We start from the raw sequence: 21940 nt of genomic DNA, 5'->3' as shown, positions 1-21940 counted from the left end.
ATAGATAATTCTGCCCCCTCTTTTGTCCCCAAGGCTCTTATTTCACAGGAGGTAAATTACTGTGCAATGGGTAACTGTCTCCAAGGGACACTGGTAAATTCAAGTACAAGGCATTGATATTTCTCTTATTTTTTTGCACATTAACATATTTATAAACTATAATAAAATCTGTGCGCACATTATCTTAAAGAAATAGTTAATTTTAGTATATGTCACAGAGTGAGATGTCACATATGGAAAATAATTTACAGAAATTTCTATTGTATATTACAGATCACAGCATTATACAACACTGGATATCATGGTTCCCCTGCTTTACCTATGGCAGACTAGTTTGTTGTGTTTTCTGTTACCTTATAGTTGAAGCTAGTTTTCTAAAAAGTAAGATTATAGTTTCATAGTTGGTAGGGTCGGAAGGGACCTGAGCAGATCATCAACTCCAACCCCCTGCCATGGCAGGAAAGATTACTGGGGTCAAACGACCCTAACAAGGGGTTCATCCAGCCTCCTCTTAAAGACCCCCAGGGTAGAAGCCAGCACCACCTCTCTTGGAAGTTGGTTCCAGATCCTAGACACTCCGACAGCGAAGTAGCACCTCCTGGTATCTAGCCTGAATCTACCCTCTGCCAGCTTGTGACTGTTATTTCTTGTCACTCCTGGCAGTGCTCAGGGGAACAGGGACTTCCCCAGTGCCTGCTGGTCCCCTCTGACTAGTTTGTAACAGACCACTAGATCCCCCCCTCAGCCTTCTCTTGTGGAGGCTGAACAGGTTCAGGTCCTGTAGCCTCTCCTCATAGGGCCTGCCCTGCTGCCCCCTGATCATGCCAGTGGCCCACCTCTGGACCCTCTCCATGATGTCCACATCACTCTTGAAGTGTGGTGCCCAGAACTGGACACAGTACTCCAACTGCGGCCTGACCAGTGTCACATAGAGGGGGAGGATCACCTGTGTCCCCACACTGTCAGCCCATGTTCAGTTTGGCACCAATAATGACTTCAAGATCTTTTTCTGCCTCTGCACTGACAAGAAGGGAGTTCTCCAGCCTGTAGGTATGCTGCTGGTTCTTCCTCCCTAGGTGCAGTACCTTGCACTTGTCAGTATTGAAACCCATCCTGTTCTCATCTGCCCACCCCTGTAACCTGTCCAGGTCCAACAGCAGCCTATTCCTCCCTTCTAGCGTGCCCGCTTCCCCCCAACGTCTTAGTGTCATCTGCGAATTTGAACAGGGTGCTTTTTACACCCCCATCCACATCACTGATGAAGATGTTGAACAGTGCAGGCCCAATGACCAAGCCCTGCAGAACCACACTGCCCACATCCCTCCAGGTCAAAAAAAGACCCATCCACCACCACTCTCAGGGTGCGGCCCTCCAGCCAACTAGTGACCCATTTGACAATGTAGGTATTGACACCACAGTCTCCTAGTTTTTTTAATGAGAATGGGGTGACAGACAGTGTCAAAGGCCTTCCTAAAGTCCAGAAAGACCATGTCCACTGTGACACCTGCGTATAAGGATTCTGTGACCTGATCATAGAAGATTATGGATTTATATAGGATAGTTTAGATAGGGATGATCCAGCCTCAGGAAGGGGATTGTAACTGCTGACCTCTGAAGGTCCCTTTCAACCCTACTTTTCTATGATTCTGAGACTCTTTTCCAAGTTAAGCACGTGAAAATGTATCACGGACATGTTCCTATCTAAGGTTACAAACATACTTAAAACAATCTTAAAATATTTTTTCACATGGAATGTAGGACCTTCACATGTATTTATTCTTGTGCCCCTAATAAAAGTACTTCTGAAGAATACAATTGCACCTATAGCAGACATCAAACTGAAGGCCTACAAAATAAAAATTCTTACTTTTCCTCAAGCATGTCAATTACTTGTCTGAAATGTGCGACTCACTACCACATCTGTACAAAATAAAACTAAATACCTCAATTGTATCTGCTTCCGTTTCTGTAGTTCTTGATTTCTAAGTTCTTCCAAACGCCTCAGTTCTTCTTGGCGCCTCATGAGATCTGCAAGAAAGTAGACCTCCACAATAAGGAAACTCACAACTTCCTTTCAGCATTCAGTAGGTTAACCCAAGGTGTGCACCTTATTCAGGTCATTTAATATGCAAATAAAGTCTTTCAAAGGAAGTAGCAAGCCAGAAGCTTTATATATAAGACTTATACTTACCCCTAATAAAAAATATGTTTCAAAACCTTAAATCTGAGGTTTTATTTCTCTTCCAATATTCTTTGGCTAGTTATCATTATCCCTAACACCTGTGAATTCTTTTTAGTTGCATTTTCAGTTTAGAAAAATTCTTGGCCTCAATAACATCCTGTACCAAAACGATACACTATAATTATCGATCGTATAAAAATAAATATTTGTTCTGAGATTTTCCCCTTTAAGTTTCAGAATGTGTCTTGTTCTTGAGTTCTATTACAGGGATTGAAAATGTTTTCCAGCACAGCAGGAGACTGAACGACCCTGCTCAGTTCAGAAGTGGGCATCAGGACCAACATACTACTGCCACTTCTTCCCACTGCTCAGCTGCAATGGTGCAATAGAAGCCTCCTCTGCTGAAGCCCTAAGTCGCCAGCCCCTGTTCCAGAACAGTACAACAGAAGCCCCCATAATTGTGTATAATTTTATCATGCTTTCCTTTAGTAGTTTCCATTCTAAGGTTCTAATCTTTTCAAAGTCTTCACTATAAGTTTTCCTTTTCCCAAATCAATAGTTAACCTGATGCATCAAATACAGAATTTAATTTTTCCTTCCAATATACATTACTTCTCATTTACTAACTGATCTAAACCTATTTGGTTGCCCATTTTTCTACTTTGATTAAATTATTAAGAAAATTCCTCATAGCTTATTCTAGATATAACTAACCTGAACTTTGTCATCTACAAAAGTTATTACCTTAGTCCTCTCCATCTTTCCAAACTGTTAACTTATTAAACATTAGGCAGAACACAGATCCCTGAGGCACCCTATTGTCAGTGTTAGACTACGATCATCATGTATTCCTAAATTTTTTAATTTGTGTTACGGTCAATATAGTGAACATCCAAAACCACCAGTTATCAAACTTGTCTGGCCTCAAAGGCTGGATACAGGAATTACCACCATTTCAGCAGAGCACCAAATACAAGACAGTTGATGCTGTTACTAATTGTGCTCCCTTATCCCCTACCACCAATCTTAGACCGGGGGAATTAAAAATCCTGATTTCAGCAGCCGGTGTAGCACGGCAAGTGGCATTAACTCCCTCCCTAGATTCTAGAGCCATGTTGAAACAACTACTTCAGAATCCACACAGATTAATACCATTACCACAGTGGCTCTTGCGGCTGCAGTAACAGGCCCTGGGAGCCAAATTTGGCTTGTGGGACATATATTTGACACCTCTGAGGCACACCATCAGAAAATATTACTGCAGATAAACAACATTAGAAGGGTATTGTCTAATAAGCATGTACTTCTGGGCTTTTGCATCCCAAATGACCCAAAGCAAAGCAAAGTGAATACCATAAAAGGGTACTACCTTTGTAGCAGTCTTATAGAGTCTACAGGCATAGCCTAGGAAAAGTTATTACCAAGTAATAATGATAAAAAAAATATGTATGTGAAACAAATTTTAGACCGATGAATGCATAATGACATGACATCCAACATAGATGAGGTCAGGACAGCAAGAGGGCTTGTTTTGTTTTAAGTCTTACAATCAATGGAAAGCATACTATGGATCAGCTAGATTGATAACAGGATTAAAGTCAGATCGGTGCCAAAAAAAATAACACAGTACAGGTCACCTTTACAGGGAAACTTATCAGTTGTGTAAAAAATGCTACTACCCAGTAAAAAAAAAATCCACCACCCCCCCAAAAGAAACCAAAACCAGTGCTGATAACAGAAGAAGTGGAACCCAAAAATACAAATGTAGTGCTTTCCCAAACAAAGGCTGTTTTCCCTATGCAAGCACTCAGATTCATGTATGCTCTTACACTGCTGTAAACATTTGAAAAACTTGTTTGCATGCTGTGCCAAACAAAGAACGTACGCCCAGTATATTTCTGGCACTTCAGCAGAATACATTCTGGGGGCAATGCATCAGAGATTTAGCAGCAAAAACACTTAACGCAGCTGAAACCAAGAACATGTAGTCCTAAGGCAGTGTGGTCCCAGAAGCAGTTACTACGGTGACATTAAGTACAAGTTAGCAAGAAAAGAATTCAGATTCAGTAGTACAGAATGAGCAAATTGTGGAAAAGATTCTAAGAAAGCCTTTTGTCACCTCTCTTCAGGAAAAACACTGATGACAGTGTTTGTAACTTTGGTGCTGCAAGTACAAAAGGTTCAGGGACAGTTACAAAGTCAAAGCATCAGCACCACATAAGCAGTCAAAGTCATCATCAGAACTTACAATAAAGCAGCATTAGATGAGTTCAGTAAGTGCTACAACCACTAGAACACATACCTCAGAACGTATTACAAAGTTTTAAGTGGATAAAGGCTTTTTATCACTCAAAAGATGCTTTAAATAAGGAACCCAGAGCTGAGAAAAGAAATTCCAATATCCTACTCAGGATAGTCCTCCATATGCAAGCAATTCCACTCATTTCAGCTGGAGGTTCTCCCAACACAAGGAACAGCTTCTAGTTAGCTATCCCCCCTACAGGATCATGGAGTCAGCCATCAGCAGATGTCAGTTTTGCAAAGCATCCACCTGAGACCAAGACTGAAGATGCAGAGTTAGGAACATATTCAGAAGATTACCAAAGAAGTGTTATCTATAGCTTCACCAATATATTGGCCCATATCATATCAACACCAACAAAGAAAAATTGACATTATTGGCAATAGGCTTGTTTGGCCTACATGGCCAATAATGTAATCAATAAATGTGTGCATGCAGCTGCAGGGTGTATAAAACCAGGAGTGCAACCCAGCAGCTTGGAGAGCAGCCTCCTGCCAGTAAGTCTTGGGGGGAAGGGGTGAGGGGCAGACTGAGGCAGCCATAGTTAGGGAGGAAGTGGGGCTGCGGCAAGCACTGTCCAGCTCGACAAGAGCTGCGGGTGGTTCATCCAGGGGATGTGAGGAGGTGGGGGGGGTGTGGGGGGGGCGACAGCTCCCAACCACTGTGCATCCCACCAGGGGAAGCATAGGGGACATATGCCCCTGGACCTGTGCGTGGGGCAAGGGCAGGCTGCCCATTGTGGCTTTGGAGGCTGTGCCAGCCTCTTCCCAGTGGGGGGAGGGCTGGGTTGGAGCCACACTCAGGGAGGTGGGACAGGCAGCAGTGGGGCTGAGAGGGGTGTCTACAACAAATTTTGGGGCGACTGTTGCCTCTGCTCCCCTCTAAGAAGTGTCCACAGCAGGCAGCCTGCCCTCACCCTGTTCCAGGGGTCACATGTCCACCCATGCCTCCCTTGGGGGTGTATACAGTGATATGAGCCACCCCTTCCCAATAAGCTACCCACAGCTCCATCCCACACCTTGTCCCAGCAATGCCTGCTCCTGTCCTGTCCCACACCCTCCCTATGGGGGGGGGGGCCTCAATCTGCCCCCCACCCCTTCCCACCAACCAACTTACCAGCCAGACACTGCTCTCCAAGCTGTCAGGTTGCATATCGGCAATCAGACTGATATTGGCCAATATAGCTGGTTAATAACTGGCCATGAGTATCGGCCAAAAAAATCTTTCTTAGTTCACCCCTAGTTATCTACCAAAAAACCCATGCCAGATTGTCAGTACAAGACTTAGTCAATCTAGAGAGGTTCAGGAACTCCACACGACTTAAGCTAGCCAATGATACTCAGTGTCGTTCCTGACCCACATGTAGCACTTCAACTTAACACCTGCAAACTCTTTGCAGAGAGTAAAGTCCTTCCAACCTCCCACAAAGACATGTATGTATTAGGTATGCCTTTCCTACCATGCTGAAAAATGAAACACACTATCTCTATCAGTGTTAACTAATGCACTCTAGTTTACTTTCTTTTGAACTAAAATATTTGCCATAATTCATATGGAAACATATATACTGATATGGTTCACTGGTTAACACTGAGTGCTCATATGACTCCTCAGCCGGCATGGAGTGGTACAGGACTACGCACAACACCCCACTGAATTTAGATGTCCAATATTTAGTGCTAAGAGCCCACCCAGCATTGAATTACTAAGCATGGAGGAGGGGACATTAGAAAGCCGCGGATATTAGCATGAGCTCCAACCTATACTGAACTATCTGGGTAAAATGGCAACGCTTAAGGAGGCAGCTGCAGTATGGCAGGTTCAAGAGTACCCAAACTTACCAGGTTTGGAAAGTGGTGACCTTAGTATTAACTAATAAAGAGAGGAAAATAAAGATCATTATGTCAATGTATTTTCATTTAATTCCTTTACATTTTTTGGTGAGGAGAGATGGTCTTAAAAAAGGGATCGCTGTAGAAGCAACCTCTCCTCACTAGCATCAGGTCTTGTCAAATTAAGACATATAAGGAAAAGCCTAGCTTTCTTCTGTTAAAGGCATGGCAAGAACTGCCAAGGCCATCTGATATCAAAGTATGAAAGGAAGGACTCACTGCTCCTACAGAAAACAGCAAGATACTCCACCCACTTACTTATAAAGGACCACTGTTCCCCAGAAGGGTACTAATGTGAACAGTACAGCTTCCCTTAAATGGTCCTTAACAAAGCAGTTGCTCTTCCCTTATCCAGTCCTCACCTATCCTATGATGCAAATTAACAGCTGGAGAAATAGTGCTATCATCAGCCAAGCACAGTTGTTCAAAAAAAGCTTCTTCCCTTCCAATGCCTCTTTAAAAGGAACCATGGGCTATAGCAAACTCTTACCCTAATCCAGGAAGCCAACATTTTTGACAATCATGCTATAATTTAGGGTCACTCCCCCAAAGTGCCATTCTTGATCCCCTTCCTTTGCCTAATCTACTACTCTGCTTTCTGCTCCCTACCCTAGCCTCCTTTTCCTCCTATGCTTTTTGATCCCTGCACTATGACCCCTGCTTGATTTCCTGCTCCACTTTCTGCTTCCTCCCATCTGCTGCTGTGCTGCTTGTCCCCTCCCTTATCTACCACATGCCATGCACAGAAGCTTTCCATATCACTTTGTGGCACGCATGTAGCAGGCTGGCCACGCCTGCCCCAATTAATTCTTCACTGTACCCACATGGCAGTTGAGAAAATGAACTGCTCTTTAGCACCCAGATTTTTTTAAAAAAGAGCAAGCTCATCAAGAGAAAGCTTCAAGAGAAGACAAAAGCTGAAGAAAGTAGAAAGATTATAAAACTTGGCAAATATTGGATCATTAGTATACACATATCACTTCTACTTGTTTTTTAAACAAGAAAGCCATTCACAAATAAAATAACTTTTGTAATATTTCCAGTACTAAAATGAACTGTTTATCCCATCAACACTGTTTCCCAAAAAACTTTTTTCTTCCCCCAAATCACCCACAATTTCTCCCCCACCCCCCACGCTTTATATGTTCTTGCCCTGAATTTCCCAAGTTACATTTTTAAGGATCGCTGCTGTGGGAACCACATGCCTGTATTGAGATCATGCATTTTACTGCTTTAGGCTCTTTAATCAAAAGTCATTGCACATTAATAAGGGGAAGGAACAACCTAACATAGTTAATTTCTAAAACTAATTAAAAATGTTTCAGGTATTAGATACACCATTATGTGAGGTTTTAGAAACACTTTTTTTTTTTTACAATTTTTTTTCTTTTCTATGTTGAAAATGTCTACTCTTCAGACAAATATTATGGTTTTCAGCAATCCTAATGTTGTAAATTATTTGTAAAATGAGTAAAGAAAAATATTTTTTCCCTTGAATATTTTAGCCATAGTAATTTAAGATAGCTTGGTAAGAAAAAGTAAATAAAATATTGTTTAAGCTTTCAATTAAAAAAATTCAAAATGAACTTTTCAAATAACTAACCCAGTAGGAACTCTAAATTATTAATACAAAAGCAAGCTATAAATAAATACGCACTTAATAAAGCATTTAGTGGCTGAGCTATTTGGAAAAAATATCCTAAGCCTAGCCAAATAACTGGAAATGTGTGTGAAAAACACGTTTATCTAAAAATTATGTGGAACAAAATACCTTTGTTTTCCAGAAGCAGAATGCATTATTAAGAGTTTACTTATTAAACATCACAGAAAGCCAGCTACATTGTGACAGAAGGGATATATAGCAGTTGTTCATGCCCAAAACTTTTAAATAAGATAGACTTCATGATGCTTTTAGAACTTTAACATTCTAAAAATGATGAGGGAGACCATTCTGCCACATCAAGGTGAAATGTAAAACTGCTTCGCATCCAATACAGCCTTTTGAGAGAATTAAAAAAAATTCCACAGAATTTTTTTCAGTATAAGCACACATAGCCAGTTTCCCCTCTTTCTGTTACTTTGCATTGTGGTGGTTCTTTTCCACACCAGGGGTTCCGTGTTTATTAGTGTGGCCTGTCAAAAGCACTAAGATCTTCTGTAATGAAAAAGGCAATGTTGGTTTAAAACATAATTCAATTAGATAGAAAAAAAGACCCCGCCCCCACCTCACCCCCAAATGTCAGAATGTGTTCCTTTGATTGTCTATATGGTTAAGACTCCAAAATTAGCCTCCAAAGCAAAAAAGGATTTTCAGTTACAAATACAAAAAATAGTTCCCAACGCACACAGTTATGTCCAGGGGAGAAGGCCAGAGATGTGCAGTGACAGTTATTCATGTCTATCATAATATGCATATTTTAACTTGATTCAAGCTAGGAACACATGCAACATTCAAAACAGGTAAGTAAAAAATCTCTACCATTGAATCTATGAAGCTACTCCAATATGCTTAATTACTACCACTGTATTCCTTTGAGTATAAATGTGCTGGGTTTGTCTGTTTTTTTAAGTATTTCTTCTATAATAGCTATATTTTAAATTCGAGTTAAAAAGTAAAAAATGTCTTATAGACACCACAGAACTTCTAGCCTTGTACATTCATCTTCATCTGGCACCTTCTGTCCTAAAAATTAAGTGTTAAATTTGAAGACATACAGTATTTAGACTGTGTCAAAACAAAACTGTGGCCCTGGTACCACCTTTTAATCTGCGAAGTGTGTATTACACTTGATTTTAAGATATTTGTCTGAAAATAGCGTAACTTCAGTAGAAGTACTGCCTCTGTCACTATTACGCATTTTATTAAAGGGCCAATCATCTAACAAAACCTCTGAAACTTTTACCACCATACACAAATAATATACAATCAATACACTACACATAAAATAAATTGTGAGAAGAACAGATTATCTTTACACTGAGTATCTGATTTTTACCTTGCCTCATCAGCATTAACTGATGTTCATGTCTAGCTGCTTCCATTTCTGCCTCTAGTTTTTCTTTGGCTTCTCTAATGTTTCTGTCAACCTGCTCACGTTGCTGTTTTTCCATCTCATCAAGAGCCTTCCACCGTGAAGCATACTCAAACTCAAAAGTTCCAGGCTGAGCAAAACGTGGAGGCTGTTCTCTTTCCCTAATAAATATATGAGCAGTTAGATGTAAAGAGAGAGATATATATATATATATATTTTTTTTTTGTCTATTTAGGAGTACTAAACATACTCCTAATGATGCATTTCAATTACTATATTTCTAATTTGAAATCAAATGGCCAAACATAAGACTAACTGTTTTCCAAATGTAAATCTTAAAACTGCACATTAGCACTGTCGAGGTCACCCTGCATGACCGAGTAAAAGTTTAAATAAATGATAAATATAAAACCAAATAAAACCCCCACATAATTATATCTTATTATCAAATACTTTGTTTCATGTTTAAATACTGAAAATATCTGATGCTTTGGTAGAAAGCTATGAAATTTATCTAACAACTATCAGGCGTCTACAGCAAGAAGCTGCATATGACTTATGAATAGGGACCTACTTAATTTGTAGTTTTCACTGAAACTGTGAAACCGGCAGTCTTTGCAATCCCTGGAAAATAGTCCACCAGCTACAATTTTCTGCAAAATCAACCCCCCCCTGCAAAAAACAGTGTATTATTCATATTCTAATATGAATACGCTGTTTAGATTCTCCAAATCCTTACCACAATACTTAATACAATGCAGCAACCCCTATAATCATTCTCACATGCTTGAGACTTACTGAGTGTCTGCAGTGATGGCAGGGCCTCTCTGCCAATCAGCAGTGATGGCAGGGCTATCAGGAAATGCCCACATTAATCAGCCCTTCATGCCATGAGCAAACTATGGAAATGGCTCTCTCTGACCATGAGTTAAGTAGGTCCCTACTTATGATGCTGAATGCATCAAAACTTGCTACAGTACTAAGGTATTACTAGACATTTTAAAAAGCTAACACTATCTTTTCAGTTGGCAATATACTTTCTAACAAAATACTTGTGCAATTGTAAAATTAAAAGGCAACATACAAAAATAGTTATCACATACATCATTTGTAGAAAAAGTTATTCTGTTCTTGCAAGCCTGATTAAGTATTCTGCCTCCAGCAATCAACTTTTCTGGATGCACAAGTTTCAAAATCAAAAGATGTATTTATTGATCAGTGATAAATTAAAGAACCTTTGTTCTACCTGGCATTTAAAGTTATACAGCTGCTTATGTCGCATGCATCACTGCACTAGCTAAGACCCTGTTCTACAAAGACACGCACACATGCTTAATTTAACAGTTAAATTTAACAGAAGTTGAATGAACTGTTCATAGGATTTAAAAGTAAGCATGAGGCAAACAATCCTCTGCAGTATCATGGCCTGAATATCTATAACTTGAGGTTGCATTTCACAAAGAGGAAGTCCTCACATCTAAATATCAATGAACCAAACAATTATATCAACGATTAAACATTATTAAACAATTCTATCAATGGTTATATATCAACATTACTGATGTTCTTTTCACTACCCTGAACACATGTCAAGGCAAAGCATAAGAGATTCTTGCCTACCAAGCCAAACTAAAATGGATGACCATATATCCAACTTACTTATGATATTGTTGTGTTTTTTGCATTAACTTCTCTGGCAGTCCATCTTCATTGTCAAACTGTTCCATAGGTTCTACAACCACAGGGCGAGGCGTTCTGAAAGAAATGTTTTAACCAATGAAATCCACGTGGAAACAGGTAACCACGTAATATTTTGAAAATACATCCTAAAAAAGTCTTACTTCATGTAAACATCAATTCCTTCAAAAACATTTTGTTAGCAGCAAATCTGCCTTGCAAACAAGCCACTTACTTTGCATGGAAAACATTATTGCCTTTTTTCTATGGCCTATTTGGCTAATAAAATTAACTAATTAAGCTAAAATCTATGTAGAAAAGAATTAAACTCTTTGGAGGCAAGAAGCATTTTTTAACTGTCACTTAAAAAATGTTTCTAGCTCTTATACTGACAAATTAAACCTCTTAAATAAAAACAGATGGGTTATGTTCCTGAGTCTGCTCATGGTTAACTTCAATGCTTCTACTTATAGTTTTACCAAGTTGCAGTGGAGTAAAAACAAACCAGTAAAACTGACCAAACTCCGATTACTAAGAACTCCAGAGGCAGGAATGAAATCAATAAGAATCAAAGTAACTATGGATAATTCTGAAAGACTAGAAAATGGATAAAAAATATGGGTGAATAATTAAAACTGCAATCAAACAGATAATCTATGCAAGAAAACACTATCATAGACTTGCGCATGTTAATCTATTGTTCATAGCAGTCCTGCACCCATCTGCAGGTATAGAAAACAGGGGGGGGGGGAATAGGTTCATATGCCTCCCCAGCATCACCTGTACTTCAGAGCCCCTTCCCTTTCCCACTGCTCTCCTCACTGCAGGTGGGGGGGCAGCAGGTCAGGAGTGAGGGGCAACAGCAGGGGGACAGATGTAGCTGAACCCACATCACGGTGAGGAAAGGGAGCAAGGGGGGGCTCTAATTTTCCATGATAAAAAAACTCACAATCAAATGTCAAAATATATATTTAGAATTTATTTTATTATAATGAATGAAGCACTAGCAGGTTTACAAAATTGCTTTGAAGTAGAGATTCACTGATGCATCGGTCCGATATCAGACCGGCACTGATATAAAGAAAATTGATCATATTGAAAGTTGGCCTGGTGAGGCTGATAATTTGGTGGATAAATACCCAAACATGCATGCAGCCACAGCACAGCACATAAGCAGTGAGGAGCACAGCCCAGCAACTTGGACAAGCAGAGTGCAGCTGGTATGTCTGGTGTAGTGGAAGGGGAGGGGAGAGGGAAAGGGCATGGGGGAAGCAGATTTAGGCCCCCTGCGATGAGGGAAGAGTGGGGCTGGAGTAGGTGCTGCCCAGCCAGGGTGGGCACGAGACGGAGCTGCTGCACACTGTTGGTGTAGCACTCACCCACTCATCCAGCAACTCCCACCGCTTCTTCTGCCGTTGGTCCAGGAGAGCATGACCCCACCCTATGTGCCCCCAAATCTGCGTGGGGTGGGACAGGATGAACCCTGCACAGAACCAGTCCAAGCCCATCCTGCGCAGATCCAGGGGCATACTCCCCCCCCCCCGAATGCCCTACTGGACGAGCACCGGACTAGCAGCACGCAGCAGCAGGAGCTGCCCCCGAACCTCCCTGGGGCTCCATCCCGTGCTGGGCAGCACTTGCCCCGCCCCAAGGCACAGTCCTCCCTCACCGTGGGGACCTTAATCTGCACCCCCATGCCCCTTCCTTTCTCCCACGCAGACTTACCAGCTGCACACAGCTCATCCAAGCTGCTGGGCTGGTATCAGAAACTGGTATCGTCTGATACACCTCCTTTAAAAATCAGCTATCAGTATCAGCAAAATCAGCTATCAGTATCGGTGCATCCCTACTTTAAAGTTGTATATCAATAAAACACTGTATTCAACTGAGGCTTATATATTTTTAGTGGTGTTTCGTTTTAATTGCAGAGGAATGTGGGCTTTATCAGAGAATTTGGGAGGGTTTTTATCAAAGAATTTGGGATTTTTAAACAGACAAAACCAGGATCCCTGCTAACGAGGCAGTTTTCTCCACATTTAAATACATTCACAAAAATTAACTGGGGGGGTGGGACGGACCCTTAAAAACTTACGTGGTCAGTAAAAATGCCCCATCGTTGCATCTTTCTAGAGCCTTCCGTGCTGGAGGCTTTGCTGCAAACTCCACAAAACCTTTCCCTGTAGCTCTACCACGGTCATCTACTACAACAACAGCTCTCTCCACTGGACCAAACTGAGAAAAGGCTTGTTCCAGTAGTTCATTGGAAACCACAGGTGAAAGATTCTTGATTGTTAAGGCCGCTCCGTGTGTAGCAAAACGAATTCTAAGTGGTCTGCTCTTCAAAATCGTACCATCAAGTTCTGCCTTTGCTATTTCAGCAAGTGTCCTAGATTCCTTTTTCAAAGGGAAAAAAAACAAAACACAAACGCACACATTTTATGCACAATCCTATTCCATTTTCTACAAAGCTACTTTGTCCTTTAAAACATTTTTATTTTAAATGTGTTAAAACTGAGGGGGAATGCTTCAACATTGCAAGTACACTCTTCTCATAGAAGGATGTTTGTGCCCGAAAGCTTGCAAAGAACAATTTTTTCCAACTATTCAGTTGGTCTATAAAAAAAGATATCACATTTACCCAAAGGACCTCATCCGCCAATGGGCATTTATACACATACTTTTGTCTGCTCCGATGTGCTGAAAATCCAGCGCGCTGGAGCAGAGCATGTGAACTGACCAGTGCCCAGCACTGCACCACATGTTTGTATCAACTGTGAAATGTGTGCCAGCACTAAGAAAATGGCAGTGTTGTGCTTGGAAATGAAAACACCTTCAATGTGTTTTAGTTCAAAAGGACACTGCTGCCATTTTCTCAGCCCCGATGTGCATTTCGCCATTTATATAAACGTATGCAACTTAGCATCAGGCACTTTTACAAACTACAACCAATATCCTCTTCTCAGAGCTGTTTCAGATTACATTTAATTTTAGCAATCTGCATGTGGCTCCCCCACAATCTATTTTAAAAAATGCCTCTTAAATGTATGTTTTAGTTGTGTGAGCTACAGGAAATTCCCCATACCGAGACAGAAAATAATTCAGCTCATTACCTAAATAGTAAGATTTCAAATCTTTCTCTTTTTAGCACTTTTCTATTCATTATGTTTATGTGACCATTCCACATTCAAGGATTACACTCAGAGGGACTTACATACTCTAGTTCAGGGATGGGCAAAATGCGGCCCGCCAGGCCATTCTATCTGGCCCACGTGGCCCCTAAAAAATTTAGAAAATTAATATTTATCTGCCCTGGGCATGTCATATGGCCCTCGATGTCTTGCCAAAACTCTACTGAGTAGCCCTCCCCGCAAAATAATAACCCACCCCTGCTCTAGTTCTTCTTCAGGTTCCATAAATATTTCTAGATTTATTTCTCGACAGTGCCTTACAGTGGCGACATGTAGGGGGTGCAGGTGCACCCCAACAGGCCACGCTCCTCCCCACTTAGGTGATAGGCAGGTAGGAACACCGATGACACACTGCAAGCACCAGATGAAGCACCACAGCCACTTCCCAGTCACTGCAATTGGCTATGGGGAACCCATGTCAGCAAGATTGGCCACAGTCACTGACTGGTCATTAGGGAGAGCATGTGCACCCCAACCTCGACTAAGGTGGCACCAGTTGCCCATGGTGCCTTGGAAGAATGAAGGATTTTAAAATTCACAGGGAGCTCCTTTTTTTAGTTAGCACGGTTAGTTATTATCTACTGTAAGTACTGATTGAATCAGTACCCTTCCTAAATCAACACAATCTATATTTTAGAAGTAAACTGCTTTAGATTATCTTGAGATTCTTTATTGTAGCTTCTGTACTTCCCAGTTTTACTTTAAACAACTACTATTTGCTCACTGGTTTTCATCCTTTGTCCACTCTAACCCACAAAATCAGCCTTCCCCAACATCCTCTTTTCTTAGTTGGAGCTTTTTTCACTTATGCTGAATATTCTTCTGCTAAAAGAGTCATTCATCAAGCCAAGGAAACAGGATGGTGCTTCCTCCACAGCCCATGAAAAATGATTCAGATAACTAGATAAACTGCTAAAGGGCAACGTAAGTTGCTTCATCCCTCAATGTGCCTAGAAACTGCCCATCAGCAAAACAAAAGAAATGTATTTTATCTTATATTATAAATTGGGAGGGGGGAAAGACTATACAAACCAACACTTAAAAGCACACAGACAAGTAAGAGTTAGAAAACTTACAATAGAGGTGGCTTAAGAAAAACAAGTCTCAACTACTGAAAGGTAGAGCGGCAATTAAGGAAGCCAAAAAACCTTAAATTCCCACCTGCCAGCCAACTTGTGTGTACATTAACTATACCAATAGGGGCCCCCCTCTCTGATACCCTTCCTCTGCTTGATCTGTTCCCTCCTAGATCTGTTCCTTTAGTTTCCTTTCCTACCAGCTCCCCTCCCTGATCTGCCAGATGCTACACACAAAGCTACCCCAATGCCACTTCTGTTCCTCGTGTGGCAGGCTGCACATCTCTACTCTACCCCTTGTAAACTGTACACAAAAACAGTCATGACAGCATTAACTAATTAAAACTCGAGGTTCCTCCTTATGGCTGGGGAGGAACAAAGGATTGAAAAAATGAATGTTTAAAAAAAAAAAATCGAAACAACTGGAAATACCAGAACATATGTTTTAAACAGGAACTATCCCCATGAGCAGCCCAGGCCATTCCGGGTATTTGCAATTAAACACCACAAGGCTTTTAGACCTCCACGCGGGTCCTTGCTTTCACGGAGAACTTGCCAGCGTGTGTGGAAACCACAAGCACAGCTGTCTACACGGGCCCATACCTGTGCTCTCCAGGTTGGGCCAAACAGGCTGCACAAAAATTTTTTAAAAAAAAGGGGGGGTGGGTCTTTCAGCCCTAATGGAGCAGCACGGGGCCTCCCGTCCCTGCGGAGGTAGCAGCCGCCACCCGCCCGCTCGCACAAAGAAACTTCTGGAAGCGCCGGGGGGTGGGGGAGAGGAGTAACCCGGAGGGGCTGGTCCCAGTGGGTCCCCCTAGACGGCAGCTGGGCATTACCAAGCGGATGAAGCCGAAGCCGCGGTCCCGGTTGATGAAGACCTCGCTGGGCTCCCCGTAGCGCTCGAAGAGGCGCTTGAAGTCCTCCTCGGTGATGTCGGTGGGCAGGTTGCCGACGAAGAGGCGGCAGCGCTGCGTGTAGCTCTTCTCGCCAGGCTTCAGGAAGCTCTTGATGTCGATAGTGAAGCCGCGCCCCTGCTCCTCGTCGCCGGGCTCCTTGCCCAGCGCCATGGCGGCCGCTTCGCTCTCCGCCTCCAGGCCGCGCAGCCCCTTCATGCCGCCGCCCACCACGCCCAGCGGCGCCGCCGGGGAGCTGTTCTCGATCCGCACCTGCTTCAGATTCCGGTTCGCCGCCATGTTCTCCGACTCTCTCGATGGACGTAGCGCTGCGCTCAGCTACCGCTACCTCCAGCCGCAGCCGATTCAAAATGGCGTCGCCGCCGGGCCAGACGAGTTGTAACGTCCCTGGCGCAAGCCCCGCCCCCTGCCGCCTCGTGAAACGCGGCGCTTGCGCAGTGGGCCTCGCGTGCAGTCATAGAGGGCGGGGGAGGGGGTTGGGGCTAGGATCCTTAGCTCACGTGATCGGTCCGTAGCAGTTGGAGAGGGCGAAGTCGAGGGCATTCGCTGTGTCTGTGTGTACCTGGCTGTGTGGTGGGATGTTCTCCCCTGGTGCATAGTGCCCCGCTCTCCTCGGCGCCATTTTGGCAAGTTGGGAGAGGTTCTGAGATCTTCGCTGCGGCTGAGGGCGTTTTAGCTGCCGGTTATCCCGCTTCAAAACACAGGGACACTAGTTGCTGTTGAGTGTGGACGTTAGGGCTGCAGCCTCTGGATCCCAGCTTCCTAAACCCTGGATGCTGGAGCCTGTAAGTGAAAGAGGAATGGTGGAAGAAACAGGGGTCATGCCCAGCTCACTCTCCCTTTCGGGGTTACCGTTTTGAGGGAGGTGCCTGAGTCATTCCTGAATGTGGGCCAAGCCCACCAACTAGAGCTGTGAGCCCCTCCTTGATGGGGGAGGGGTCTGCACAATGCTGATTGCTTGGGACAAATACAAGACACAAGAGGGATAGGAGTGGCAGTCAACGGTTGAAAACAAGTGTGCCAAGCAGGAACAGGGAGCAGAGTGCACAGGACAGTGCCCACTGGCCTTCAAATGCATCCAAAGAGCAGTGGCATACCGTGGGTCTCCGGTGCACAGAGGCCAAAGCTTGCATTTGTGCCCCTTCCACGGGGGCAGGTGGTCCCCCAGCAGCTGATTGCCAAGCCCAGAAGCGCTGGCACTGAAAACAGAATTGCAGCTAGGGGACCGAGTACCTCCTGGAGGGCCTGGCTGACACCCTCATGAGGCTGTTATCCTGGGGCATGCTTCCCCCCCCGTTGGTATGCCACTGCCAGGGAGCCAGTGGATGCTGCCCAGTGACATTTCCCAGAGGTGTGATGGGACCAGGGACAGGAAAACAGCCGTACACTGCCTGGGGATCACAGTTGCTAGAGCCTCTTTCCTGGTCAGGTATATCATTAGCTTGGATGGGGTAGACCAGGAGGTCCTGGGATTTGGTGCGGCTGCAGATAGGGATGCATAAATGAAGAGGTGTGCTGAGTACTGCAGCCAGAGCCCCAGCAGGAGGTTCTAGAGGAAGTGGTGAAGGGGCTTCAGGTAGGGTCTCACTCTGCAGAAGGGGAAGGTGGTAGGGGAAGCTGTGAAGCATGCTGTGTACATGCCTGTGGCAACAGCTCTGTGGAGAAACTACCAGTTACAGGTAGTTCAAATGATCAAGATACAGTATATGCTTGTCCACCTGGGACCTTCCTCCTAACCAGGGGTGTCTTGCCACATGGTGTCCAGGCAGGATGCAAAGGAATGATGGATGGTATAGACCGCAAATATGTAGAGCTGGCAGGGATGCTGTGATGGTGTGGTGAGAAAAGAAGATGGACCTATCATTTGGCCCAGTACATGGCAGTTCTTATGATCTAACAAGTCTCAACTGAATAACAAATGCAAAGTATGATTTTTGTAGGAAGGAGGAATCAAATACACAAATGCAAAATCAAGATATCTGGTTAGGCAAAAGGCTGATGGAAAAGGAAGTTACAGATCAGCAGTTAGCAACATTTTCTGGCAGTAGGACAGAATGGCCCTGCTCAAGGCCAAGACTGATCTGTGGCCTCAAAATTCTTTTCCATTTTCTTCCATCTGGCAGCATTTGTTACTGAATCCATCCCATGATCTATAGGTTGTCAACCCCTCTTGTAGAACACGATAAATTAAGTATGGTTTCACACTCTGAGGTTATCATATAAAAGTTAATGGATAGGAGTTATTTGTGGAGTTATTAAAGCTGACTCGTATGTAAAACACAGGAGGGAATTATTCCACTCAAAACTACACTTTAAGAAAGATACAGACACGCTGGAAATCTAGATTCAGAGGAGAGCAACAAGGATTAGAAAACATGGTTTATGGAGAAGGCTGAAGTACCTGGGTTCATTTAATCTGGAAAAAAATTGATAGCATACATAACAGTGTTCTGTACATAGGAAGTTTTCTGTAAATTGGACAATAATCAAATTTTCTCCATGGCCACTGGGGAGAGAAGAAAATCAGCTTACTTTTCAGGAAAGAATATTTAGGTGGAATAATAGAAAAAGCTTTCCAGTTGTTACGATGACAGTATAATCTTCTTCGCTGATAGCTTTAAGAAATAGGTTTGTCAAGGTGAGCTAGTGATCACTGTTCAAGATTCTGTGTACTTCTTTCCAGCCTTATATTTCTGTGATTTTATAGTAGTGTCAGTTCTGCTCTAGTTAATGTTTGAGAATAATTTCTATTTAAAATCTGACTCCTTTAAATGCTTTACAATCCTCATGATTATGCAGATTGTCCTGAAATTTGGTAGGCCTTTTAGGCATGCGAGGCAAGATCTGTGTTCTAAATTTGACAATATTTAAGCAAGATATTAATGAAATACAGATCTCAGGGGAAAAATACTTAAGTTTGGCACATTCTATCAACTATTTTTGCTTATGCCTGGAGAATCAAACCATAGTACTGATGAGGCATCAAAAGGCCACAATTACTTACTTTTACCTTTTTGAGAGAGCAGTTTTAAACACAGTCAGCATGTCTACATGTGCAATTAATGCAACTGAATAAACTCCAGCACAATTTGAGCCAGAGTAAAAGAATCCCAACATCACTGTCTACACATGTGTTTAAGTGCAGTAAATTACTCTGCTATCATATAGTACCTGTGTCAGATGGGACTATCTGATGGCACTGTAAATTAGTTTACAGTGGTCCAATTACTGCACACATGTAGACAGCGATGATTTACTATGCAGTAAATTAGTTTACTGTTCAGTAAAGTGCATGTGTAGACACACCCAGTATTCAACAGATTTAAGCCATACAGATAGGTGTGAGTCCATCTAATGCTCAAGATCTAGGGTTCCCTGGCCACCTGAGTATATTTAAGCCCATCTCCCTGCTCACCTACATGAACCTGAAGGGGGTAAAGACCCATCCCCCTGTTTCCTGTGTAGAAAACACAATCTTTGGTGTTTATCATTCTTGAGTAATCCCTTCCCCCTTTCCTTTATGCATTTCTGGAGATCTGTTTATGAATCCTTTATAGCATTTCTTTAGTAGAGGGGGCTTACATGCAGCGGCTGCTGCCGCTTACTTGGAGAGCTGTGATGGTGGTGAAGGCCATTGCCTCCAAAACCTCCCACCTGCCTCCACGGAGCCATGCCTGGAGCAGTGTGGCTGGCGGCAGCGGCGCAGCACGGTGGTGGCCAGGCAGTACGCAGCCATTCCCAGCCCCACCACTGTGGAGCTGCCACTGGCCACACAGCTCCAAGTGCGGCTCCGGGAGGTTGTGGAGTCAGCAGCCGTCACCGCTGGCACGGGAAGCCACTGCTGCTCCCACTTGCCTGTGGGGCTTCCCGTGCCAGTGGTGACAGCCGCTGCCACCGCGGAGCCATACTCGGAGCTGTGAGGCTGGCGGAAGTGGCGCAGAGTGGGGTGGTGGTGGGGATGGCTGTGTGCCGCCCGGCCATCACCACGCTGCCGCTGCTGCCCAGTGGCCAGCCGCACAGCTCCAGGTGTGGCTCTACAGTGGCAGCAGGAGGTTTTGGAGGTAGCATCTATCTCTGCCATCACGGCCCTCCAATTATGTGGCATCAGCCACTGCATTAAGCCCCAGTTCCCCCCTCCACAATCCCTCGCCGTGGCTGCAGAGCTGGCCACAGAGCTATGCTCCAGCCATATGCCAGCCTCCCCCTCCCCCGGGCAACGTGTGTGGCCCGCACATGGCAGGCACTACCACTGCGCCCCGAATCACTTTCCCACAAAGCTCCCCCCCTGCAGAGGGGCCCGCCTGCCCTTACCCTCTGACCTTGTTCCTAGCTGCGATGTGCCATCTGGGCCCGGCAGCACCCCCCACTCCCTCAGCTCCCAACCATCTTCCCTAGCCCTGTTCTGCAGCCCCACTTACCTCTATGCTCCAGGGGCGAAGGGCAAGTACAACCCCAAACCTGAGCCTGGCCTTGGCTGCCTCAAAGGCTCAGGCTCCGCCCTCCCGCCAGGGCTAGGGGTTTCCTGCCCTTTTTGCAATTGGCTCTTGCGGGCTGGAGTTGTGCCAGCCTGCAAGAGCTCTTTGCAAAGGTGGAGAATCTGCGGATTAGATTTCTCTGCTAAAAAGAGAAATCTGTGTTTTCTTGGATAAAAACAGGGAATCTGTGGTTTTCTCTGTTTTCCCGTGGGAAACGGAAAACCCAGATCCCAGCTGATAAGCCACATTTGAGAGCGACAAAGCTTGTTATAAGTTTCACATGCCAGATTTGGAGTTCAAGTTACAGCATGCTGCTTTCTTCTTTCTCACTTTGCTTCCATCCTCTGGATTAAAACTGCTTCACGTAGAGCTGCACCCAGTGCCAGATCTTCCCTCCAAATTCTGCACAATTCTCCTAACTTAATCCTGCTGAACAACTTCATATAATTTTTGCACACATCATGGTACCACCATAAAGGGTGACCCCACTTTCTAGAGGCATCTCAAATCTCAATATAAAAAATATTCGTGAGGATATGGTCTCCTCCCATTCTCCTGACATGGCAGATCTATTGCAACCTCCTCTTTTTGACAGTGATTTTTAAGTGTATCAGTCCTCCACACTCCTCTGTGTTTGGTAGTCTGTCTTCCCACTTTATTTTCAAGGTCTTACACAGACATCTCATAGGGAAGCTGTTCAGTCTCTTGTATATATGTAGTTCGTGTTTCTGACCCATAAAGCAGGAATGACAGTGCACAAGTCCCGTAGATTCGCGCATTCACCTTAACTGATAATTTAGGGATTAAAATACAAACTCACAAAACTTTAGCTCTCCTTCTTGAGTCCTGCCTAAATATGTCCGTAGCATACTCACACCTTGCTTTTAAACTATAACAAAAAGTGCTGCTTATGCTTACTCTCTACAGTTAGCCTATTGCACAGAAAGAACACCATTTTTGCTTTTTTGCCATTCCTTCATCCATAAGTGCACACAATGCCATCTATGCTTTTACTTACCAATACTTAAAGCCAAATATTATGCTCATCTCCCATCTAGCAACTGACAGTGCCTATGACAAGAAGATCCCGCTGCCCTGCTGGCACAGGTTACACAATTCAGTGCTGACATGGGGCATACTCAAGGTATACTTGAACCTCAATACAGCTGAAGTGCTGGTGTATCATTTAATTTGATTATGTT

The 21940-nt window shown here is 43.7% G+C and overlaps 1 protein-coding gene across 1 annotated transcript in view; it reads right to left on the bottom strand.

The window, feature by feature from the left end:
- Positions 1-16641, bottom strand: part of PSPC1 (paraspeckle component 1) — a 55684-nt gene extending 39043 nt beyond the window's left edge. Inside the window, exons 1-5 of the mRNA XM_090029273.1 lie at positions 16186-16641; positions 13178-13479; positions 11068-11163; positions 9373-9569; positions 1944-2028 (exon numbers count right to left, since the gene is read on the bottom strand). Of these exons, the coding sequence (XP_089885399.1) occupies positions 1944-2028; positions 9373-9569; positions 11068-11163; positions 13178-13479; positions 16186-16542 (1037 nt within the window). The 5' untranslated portion in view covers positions 16543-16641. The remainder of the gene's footprint in view (positions 1-1943; positions 2029-9372; positions 9570-11067; positions 11164-13177; positions 13480-16185) is intronic.
- Positions 16642-21940: the final 5299 nt, after the last annotated feature.

This window comes from Crocodylus siamensis, chromosome 1 (assembly GCF_052110815.1).
Source record: "Crocodylus siamensis isolate JL-2025a chromosome 1, ASM5211081v1, whole genome shotgun sequence".
NCBI classification, from domain to species: Eukaryota; Metazoa; Chordata; order Crocodylia; family Crocodylidae; genus Crocodylus; species Crocodylus siamensis.
The sequence above is the reverse complement of the archived record's forward strand: the minus strand, read 5'-3'. Positions and strand labels throughout refer to the sequence as shown.